This window comes from Bidens hawaiensis, unplaced genomic scaffold (genome assembly GCF_021521415.1).
Source record: "Bidens hawaiensis isolate Kalapana, Puna unplaced genomic scaffold, B.hawaiensis_p1.1 tig00012420_1, whole genome shotgun sequence".
NCBI lineage: Eukaryota > Viridiplantae > Streptophyta > Magnoliopsida > Asterales > Asteraceae > Bidens > Bidens hawaiensis.
The window spans coordinates 325373-335558 of record NW_027492015.1 but is presented as its reverse complement, the minus strand read 5'-3'; the positions used below and the strand labels follow the sequence as shown (position 1 = coordinate 335558).

Genomic DNA, 10186 nt, shown 5'->3' with positions numbered 1-10186 from the left:
CTTACTATGGAATGAGGTAATCCAAAATGACACACGATGATCTACCACATGAACCTTTCACCTGCTGTCCCATAATGGACGTCAGGGGTTTCACTTCCACCCATTTCGTGAAATAGTCAATGGCCACAATCAAGAACCTTGCTTTTCATGTCCCCTCGAGAAAAGGGCACACTAGATCTACACCCCATTTTTGAAAATGCAAGGATGAATTAACAGGTATAAGGTTGAGCGTTGGTTGACGGGTGATGGGGGCGTGTATCTGATAGCTATCGCATTTCTGTATTTCCCTTAACGCACTTAGAAACATGGCCGGCCAGTAATACCCAGCCTTCATGACTCGCGCTGCTACCATTTTTAACCCCATATGCATCCCTCAGATACCCTCGTGTATTTCTCGAATGACATACTTAGCCTCCGTTGGGTCTATGCATTTAAGGGAAGGACCCATGTACGACCTTTTGTACAGGACCCCTTCGATTATATCATACTGAAGCGCACGAATCCTGAGCCTACGGGTGTCCTATTTGTCTTCCGCTACGACCCCTTCTCGTAGATACCGTAGAATCAGGGTCATCTAGTTTTCCCGCGGTGTCTCAACATTGGCTATCGTAACTTCCGTTATGGAGGGTCTACGGAGGGTTTCCACCTTAACATCCTTCGCCAAGTGATCGAAAGCGACAGATGCCAGTTTGCTTAGAGCGTTCCCTTTTTTATTAAGCCCTCACGAGATATGCAGGACTTCGGCTTCCTCAAAGTCTCGCATTAATTCCTTCACTTTCTTCAAGTACTCCATCATCTTCGGATCCTTTGCTTCGTAGTCCCCCTTTATCTAGTTGGCCAACAATAATGAATCAACATGAAACTTGATGCGTCGAACCCTTATTTTGTAGGCCATTATTAGTCCCGCCAACAGCGCCTCATATTCTGCCTCATTATTGGTGCTGGGGAAGTCCAATCGTATTGCATATGTTAACTCAATACCTTCGGGACTAATAAGGATCAACCCCGCCTCACTTCTGTCCTCATTGGAGGCTCCATCCGTATAGAGGGCCCACAGAGGTTCCTCCGAACCCCCCTGTGTCTCCTTATCGGATTCTTTCTCATACTCTCTTCGACCAACAGGTTCATCACCGTCCAACAAAACAGTTTCAGTGATGAAGTCGGCTAAAACTTGCCCTTTGAACGCTGTTCGAGGCTTGTATTCAATGGCGTGGTCACCCAATTCTATTGCCCATTTGACCAACCTCCCCAAGACCTCGGGCTTCATGAGAACTTGTTGTAGGGGTCTGTCGGTCAGAACGTGTATCACATGGGCTTGGAAGTACCGTCTCAATTTCCTGGCGGTGTAAATGAGAGATAAAACCAGCTTCTCGATGGGTGAGTACCTTTCCTCCGGACCTTTTAGCATGCGGCTGACAAAGTATATGGGAATCTGAGCTTCTCCCCTCTCGACCATGAGCACTGAATTGATAGTGCAATCGGTTTAGGACAGGTAGAGTACCAATATTTCCCCTGGTTGGGGGGCCACTATGGTGGGGAGCTCGCACAGGTCGGTCTTCATTTTTTGGAATGCCTTGTCAACTTCTGTGTCCCAGCAAAACTTTTTTTCCTTCATACTCCTTCGCAGGACTGCCAAGAACGGTAGGGTTCTTTCGGCAATCCGCGACATAAAACGATTAAGGGCCACCAGCCTCTCGTTTAGCCTCTGAACCATTTAATGTTTTTTCGGGGGACTCATCCGTAACATAACTTCCGTCTTCTCGGGACTCGATTTTATTCACTCCTTAGTTACTAACACTCCCAAGAATTTTTCTTCTTCAACTATGAACGAGCACTTCCCGGGTTTGAGCTTCTTGTTTGCCTCTCTCAACGTCCAGAAAGTTTCGCTAATATCCTTCAGCATCTTGTCTTCGTCCGTACTTTTTACGACAAGATCACCCACGTATATCTCCACAGTTTTTCCTCTTTTTTGGTCAAAATGTTTGTCCATAAATCGCGGGTACGTTACTCTAGCATTCTTCAGACCGAAAGGCATCATAGTGTAATAGAAAGTTCCTTCGTTGGTGTAGAACGTTGTTTTTTCTTCATCCTTAGGGCCCATCTGAATTTGGTGATACCCCTTGTACGCGTTTAGGAAGCACCTCAATGGAAACTGGGAGAGAGATTATATCTTCTTCTCTACCTCGGGTAAAGGGTATGAATATTTTGGGCATGCCTAATTCGGGTCTTTGAAGTCAACACACATACGCCAGCTGTTGTCGGATTTCACTATCATGAATGGGTTCGATATCCACTAAGAATATATCATCTCTCGCACGATTCCCGGTTGCAACAGCTTCCAAGTTTCCTCCAAAACTGTGTGACTCTTTTGGGGCCCTAGGCTTCTTTTCTTTTGCTTAACAGGTGCCATCCAGTGGAATTCGCCAAGGCTGTGCTCCACGAGGTTTATGGGAACCCCGATCATGTGTTCGTGACTCCACGCAAAGACATCTGTATTGCGTGGTAGTACCTCCTTTAGATCCGTTTTCCCCCAATAGGGCCCCTATTCTTACCGTTTGCTAGGGATGTTCCCCAATTAAAACCCACTCCTCGGTTCCCCTAGGTCCTTTCTTTGCCTTACTGCCCATCCCTATACTAGCCACTATCTCCGCTGAGGACCGAATAGTTGCCACCCCCTCGGAGTGGGAAACTTCAGGCATCCGTGAACTTTAGAAGCCACGGAATGGAGAGCCTTCATACATGGTCTACCCAGAATGATGTTGTATTCCGAAGGTGCCCAAACTACTGAAAATCGAAGGTTTACCGTTTGCGTCTTCTCACTGTCCCTCAATGTTAGAGGGTGTGTAAGGGAGCCTAAAGTCTCCACCACTTCTCCGAAGAAACCCATCAGAGGGCATATGTCTTCTTCTAATCTGCTCCTTATCTCCTTCTGGAGTCTTGTGAAGCAATGTTTGTACATGATCTCAAACCCCCTTCCTCCATCGACATGCACTCGGGCTACTCGGTGTCCCGCCACACTAGCCGATATGTTGAGTGGCATTTCTCGAGCCTCCTCATCCTCTAAACCCGGGAACGACAGAAACATCTTCATCCACGATAAGTTGGTGGATAAAGATCCTACCATTCCCATCTTGGTGTTTCTTATCTGATCCTCCCATCGTCTTCCCTCCTTCGTATCATATCAACAAAATGCAAGTCTTCGTCTTCCTCTTTTACCTTCGAGGGAGGTTCTCGTGGAGGGAGCGGGAGTGATATAATGCTAAATAATTATGTTTCCCTTGTATATTTTAATAGTTTATGTTCGTTTTTAGTCGAGATTTGTATACTACTAACACTTTTATGTTTTGTAGGCAATGGAAGTTGGTCATGATCAAAAGGGTGAAAAACAAGTTAAAAAGAGCCAAAACGGAGATCTGGAACACGTCAGGAAGGAACCAGAACAGAGAACCGGTCAGTCCAGGCCGGTCTGGCCGGCCCCCTTATTGAGACACGCCGCGCTGCCCGACCTCAGAGCCTATTCCTGTCGCGCGGCGCCTAGAGGAAGCCCATGGGATTTTTAAATTCTTTTTTGTTACATGTTGGGCCTTGTTTTGGGTATTAAAACATCTTTAACTCAAACCTGACAATAACCTAAAGCCACCAGATGAATTTGGAGTTCCTGAGCGCATATTTATGAGTTTCGTGGTGATTTTGAAGGCACGAGAACAGTTGGTGAAGAGTTACACGTTCGCGATTGAAGAATACGAGTTTTATCATCTTTGATTTCCTGTTCTTTATTATTTCACCATGTTTTCAATTTTATTTGTTTTGTTTGATTTAGACTATATGATGCTAGGCTAAACTCCATAAACTACCTAGGTCGTGATGAACCTTAGTTCGGTTTGATTTTATTTGGGATTTTGTTCGTTATGGATTTTATGTTCTAAGTAAATTGTTGAGCTTGAGTTAATTGATGCGTTTGATTGCTTGGTTTTGTTTACTTGGATTTATTGTTTCATATTTCCCTTGTTGATTATTTCATAGGATAGGGTTTTGTTAGGTCATTTAATGTGTGTTCTTGACTAGTTTGTGATTGATATCGATTAAAATCATAGAAACAATAAAATCAATTAAACAGATAAAAGTGAGCTGCTAGCCTTGAAAGCTGTAAGGTGATAGGCTATTGATAGATCTTTGTTTGTCAGGATTTCTAGATTTAGTTCTTCGTAAGGAGTCCGTCCAGGTTTGATTGTCAACTTAGTTTATTAAGTCAATTAAGTCTTCTCAACTATCTTTGATTTTCGCGCTGTAAGGTAGGATTTCGTCATAAAGATACTTAGACATAAATTATTAAATAACCGTAAGGAAGTTTAATTCATAAAACTGGTGAGTCTTAAAACTTGTTAGAAATCCATAAGCGTCTTCTTGAGGTTCAAGGGCCCTGTTCGGGTTTTCTGTCAAGGGTCTATTTTACGATCCTGGTTCCATAACTTAGCTTTTCCATTTAATTAATAACCGTAACTTTGGGGATTCTAGCCTAGGTAGTTATCTTTATCATCTGAATAAATCTAAGTGTTCTTAATTGTTTATCAGTTAATTTAATTAGGTTAAAGGTTTTATATTAAGTTATTAGTTTAAGAGTAATGATTGTGTTTTATTTTTATTTTAGTAATTAGAATTAGGGTTAATTATTTTAGTATTAGTTTGATTAATTAATTAAGTTAAGTAATTATTAGTTAATCATTAGTAAGTTTTAATTAATTAGTTTAATAATTCTCCCTCAAATATTATTATTAAATAGTTGTGTCTTGTAGTTGAGTCTTGTTTGCTAGTTTCGTAATTTATAGAGTCTCGTGGGTTCGATATCCGGACTTACTTAACTGTACTAGAGTCGACCGGTTCACTTGCCAGTTAGTAGTTTAAGTTAAGTTTAAGAGTCTAGAATATAGCTTAGTGTCTAGATTAGCATATTTTAGTTAATAAATTATTTGACTACTTTTAGCACATTAAGTTTTTGGCGCCGTTGCCGAGGACTTAAATCGATTACGTTATTTGCTTTAATTGGACTTATTTGCTTGGGAGCGTTTCCAAAACATGCTAGCTCGTTTCTCACATAATGGTCTCACACCATGGGCTCTCGTGGAGAAATTTTACAATGGGCTGAACTACGAAACCCAATTCGTTTCGACACGGCTGCGGAAGGAAATTTAAAGGCAAGGAAGAATGTCACCGAATGCAACGAGATGTTTGAAAGCTTTGCTCAGTCTAATTTTTCCAAAGCGCCACCTCGCGGGAATTCCACTCCCGTCAGCAGTACATCCTCATCTTCTCGAGGTGTACACCTGGTTAATCTGGATACTATTGTGGCTGCTGCTTTGGAAACATTAATGAGGGAGGTGAAGGAACTTAAGACTAAGGTGGACAAGTGTGAGTTTTGTAGAGGTGGACATGGCACGTTGGAGTGCCCGGTGATGAATCAACAAGTCGATTTTGTTGGTGGTCAGAATAGGTTTCCCAACAATTACAACAACAACAACAATCAGAATTGGAACACCTACAAGAAACCAAATCAGAACAACTCAAACTGACGTCACGCGGGCGCACCATCTGGCTTCCAAAGTTCTTATAATCAAGGACAAGGTCAGTACAATAATAATAATAATAATAATAACAATGGTACTTATGTTCAAAATAATGTGAAGGATTCTAATGTAGGAATGGGACGTCAAGAGGAGATGATGAAACAAATCTTGGAGAGGGATCAAGTTACACATAAAAAGTTTGCCGAACACGATTTGCTCTTCAAGAATCAACAAACTTCTTTGCTTGACCTTTAAAGGTCCGTTGGTGATATTGCTCGTCGTCTCCATGAAAGGCCTCAAGGACAGTTTTCGGGTTCTACTCAGCCGAATCCGGCCGCTCAATTGAAAGAGATTACTACCCGTAGCGGAATGGTTTTGGGTCCCGAGGTTGTTAAAGAAAGGGTTGGAGTTGAAGAAGAGGAAGTGGTAGATGAACAGATTGAGAAGGAGGCTCCGGGTAAGTCACAAGTTAAAACACCAATCATTGTGCCACAAGTTGAGAAAAAGCCGGTTGTATTTCGGCCACCACCCGATATTAATATTGCCCATGTTCCTTATCCCGCTCGACTCAAGAATCAAAAGTAAATGAGGGAATACGGACATTTTCTGGATATGTTCCGACAATTAAAGATTAATCTTCTGTTTGTTGAAGCCCTCCAACACATGCCAAAGTATGCGAAATTCTTGAAAGACTTGCTCAAGAGAAAAGATCGGTTGGGAGAGGTTTCATCTATTCCACTCAGCGGGGATTGTTCGGCGGTAGTGTTGAATCGGGTCCCGGAAAAATTATCGGATCCGGGTGTGTTTACAATCCCGTGTACGTTCGGAAGTGATATGATGAGTCAATCATTGGCGGATTTGGGTGCAAGTATTAATCTTATGCCATATTCGTTGTATGAGAAGTTGGAGTTGGGTGAGCTTACACAAACTCGTATGCCGTTGTCGTTGGCGGATCGTTCGGTTAAGTATCCGTGAGGTATTATTGAGAATTTGCTAGTAAAAGTTGACAAGTTTGTGTTCCCGGTTGATTTTGTGGTACTTGACATGGAGGCCGATGAGAAGGTTCCCATTATTCTTGGTCGGCCGTTTTTTAGAACGGCTAAGGCTCTTATTGATGTGTATGAGGGGAGGATCACACTTCGGGTTGGTGATGAGAACGTTACCTATGATGTTGCTAAGTCGATGAAGCACCCGGGTGATAATGATGATTTCAGTGGTCCATGCCATTCGGTGTATTTTCTTAATTCTTTTATTCCGGATTTGGATACATGTTCTTGATTATATTTGTGGAGCCGATTTAGTTGGGATGGATGAGGAGAAAGAGTTGACGGAAATTATGGAGGATAGTGAGGAAGAAGTGGTAAATGACCTTTCTTGTTTAGCGGAGATTATGGATGTGAGTGAGATTATTTGTGCAAAAGAGGTGGAAAAACCATCTCCGTTGGAATTAAAGTCTCTTCCGTTACATTTAGATTATGCGTATCTTAAAGAGGGCTCGGATTTGCATGTTATTGTTTCTTCTAAGTTGAGTGAGCATGAGAAGGCAAAGTTGATAGAGGTGTTGAAGATGAATAAAGGGGCGATTGCATGGAAACTTTCGGATATTCAAGGTATTAGCCCCGCTTATTGTACCCACCGGATTTTGATGGAAGATGAGTATAAACCGGTGGTTCAACCCCAAAGGCGTCTAAATCCAAATATGCAAGAGGTTGTCAAGAAACAGGTGCTTAAGTTGTTGGATGCCGGAGTGATTTATCCAATTTCGGACTCTCCATGGGTAACTCCGACTCAAGTTCTTCCAAAGAAAGGGGGGATGACGGTTGTCATGAACGAAAAGAATGAATTTATCCCTTCGCGAACGGTTACCGGTTGGCGGGTTTGTATTGACTACCGGAGGTTGAATGATGCAACTCAAAAAGACCATTTCCCGTTGCCGTTTATTGATCAAATGTTGGAGTGTCTCGCAGGTCAGCAATTTTATTGTTTTCTTGATGGTGTTTAGGTAATTTTCAAATTCCAATCGCACCGGAACATCAAGAGAAGACGACTTTCACGTGTCCATATGGTACATATGCGTATCATCGCATGCCGTTTGGGTTGTGTAATGTTCCGGCTACCTTTCAGCGTTGTATGGTCGCAATTTTTCAGGATATGATAGAGAGTTCCATGGAGGTTTTTATGGATGATTTTTCGGTGTACGGTAATTCTTTCGATCATTGTTTAGGTAATCTTGAGAGGATGTTAAAAAGGTGCATCGAGACGAAGTTGATGTTGAATTGGGAAAGGTGTCACTTTATGGTGACAGAAGGGATAGTGTTGGGTCATAAAATTTCACGAGATGGTATAGTGGTGGATCGGGCGAAGATTGATCCGATTAGTAGGCTTCCTCCACCAACAAATGTTAAAGCTATAAGGAGTTTTCTTAGTCATGTGGGTTTCTACCGGCGGCTTATAAAAGACTTTTCCAAGATTACCCGCCCGATGACCCGATTATTAGAGAAAGATGTCCCTTTTGTGTTAGATGAGGAGTGTTTGAAGGCGTTCAAGTTTTTGAAAGATCAACTCGTAAGTGCTCCTATTCTTGTGTCACCGGATTGGAATTTACCGTTTGAGATCATGTGTGACGCGAGCGATTATGCGGTAGGAGCGGTTTTGGGGCAAAGGCGTGAGAAACATTTTCACCCTATTTATTATGCAAGCAAGACATTGAATGATGCCCAAGAAAACTACACCACCACCGAAAAGGAACTTTTAGCCATTGTGTTTGCATTTGACAAGTTCCGGTCTTATCTTGTACTTTCAAAGACCACCGTTTTTACCGATCATGCAGCTTTGCGTTTTCTCTTTCACAAGAAAGACGCGAAATCCCGTCTCATACGGTGGATTCTTTTACTTTCCGAGTTTGATATTGAGATTAAAGACAAGAAGGGGCGGAGAATGTTGCGGCGGATCATCTTTCCCGTTTAGAGGATCCAAAGAGAGAAGAGATTCGTGAGGAGGAGATTGGTGATAGATTCCCACATGAGTCGATTGATTTTGTTGCAGCCGAAAAACAAGGTTTGCCATGGTTCATCGATTTTGCAAATTATTTATCTACCGGCCTTGTGCTGAAAGAGATGACTACACAACAAAGAAGAAGTTTTTCCGGATGTTACTCGGTATTTTTGGTACGATCCTTTTCTTTTCAAGATTGGTGGTGACCGGGTTCTTAGAAGATGTGTGTCGAAAGAAGAAAGTTTGAATATTCTAAAGCATGTTCATGAAGGTTTAAGGGGAGGTCATCATGGAGAGCATGACACGGCTCAAAAGGTATTTGATAGTGGTTTTTATTGGCCGTCGGTTGTAAAAGATGCGGTTGAATTTGTTAAGACATGTGATGCATGTCAACGCACCGGAAATATTTCATCGAAGAACGAGATGCCTCAAAACCCCATAAAAACTCTTGAAATTTTTGATGTTTGGGGCATCGACTTTATGGGACCATTTCCCGTTTCTGGTGGTCACAAGTATATTTTAGTGGCGATAAATTACGTTTCCAAGTGGGTTGAAGCCCAAGCATTGGCCACAAATGATGCTAGAGTTGTTGTGAAATTTTTAAAGAAATTGTTTACTCGTTTCGGGACTCCACGGGCGATTATTAGTGATCGAGGTACTCATTTTTGTAATTCCGTCATGGAGAAGGCATTAGATCGTTATGGAGTTACTCATCGCACCTCTACTGCTTACCATCCGCAAACGAATGGTCAAGTCGAAAATGCTAATCGAGGGGTGAAAAGAATTTTGGAGAAGACGGTGGGAATAAGTCGGAAAGATTGGTCAGAGAAATTGGATGATGCACTATGGGCATTCAGAACCGCGTACAAAACACCGTTGGGTACTACACCGTTTATGCTAGTTTATGGTAAAGCATGTCATCTTCCCGTTGAGTTGGAGCACCGGGCGTTTTGGGCATTGAAGACGGTAAATGTTGATCTTACTGAGGCCGCTAGGAAGAGGTATTTTTAAATTCATGAGTTAGAGAAATTTCGTGATGCGGCGTATTCTCGATCGTTGGATATCAAGGAAAAGACGAAAGTGTTGCACGGTCGACGTTTAAAGGGAGGTAAATACTTCAAGAAAGGTGATAAAGTATTTTTATTTAACTCTTGTTTGAAGTTGTTTGCAGGTAAATTGAGATCCAAGTGGACGGGACCTTATTTGGTGAAGGAAGTATTCCCATCTAGAGCGGTGGAGTTAGAGAATCCGGACAATGGAACTTCGTTGAAAGTGAACGGTCATCGTTTAAAGCATTATCTTGGAGGGCCGTAGGATTCAATCGAGGTGGAGGAAACTCCTCTCGATCCATCGAATTAAATCATCAACGGGGTTCTTGAGTGAAAACTCAAGTGTAGAGTTTGTATAATTTCTTATTTTATTTTATTTTCTTTGAGTCGCTAACAATTAGTTTTTTGTAGTTTCGTAGCGTCGTCGAGCTGTTTTCAAGGAATCATCACCATCATCACGAGAGGATTTGGCGAGAATTCGAGAGATGCCAGGTAAGTTTTACACGTCAAAATAACATAAAATGGGCATAACAAATGTTTGGCAATTTTCTAAAAAATTTTCTAAGGCAAAAAGGCTTCAAA

The 10186-nt window shown here is 42.1% G+C and overlaps 1 protein-coding gene across 1 annotated transcript; it reads right to left on the bottom strand.

Annotated features, from left to right (window-relative positions):
- Nucleotides 1-829: 829 nt before the first annotated feature.
- Nucleotides 830-1456, bottom strand: LOC143540988 (uncharacterized). The gene has a single exon (XM_077033918.1). The coding sequence runs from the start codon at nucleotides 1454-1456 to the stop codon at nucleotides 830-832; it is 627 nt and encodes a 208-aa protein (XP_076890033.1).
- Nucleotides 1457-10186: the final 8730 nt, after the last annotated feature.

Bases quoted from the DNA above. Each gene is read 5' to 3' on its own strand.
- LOC143540988 (XM_077033918.1), bottom strand. From the start codon at position 1,456: ATGGTCGAGAGGGGAGAAGCTCAGATTCCCATATACTTTGTCAGCCGC.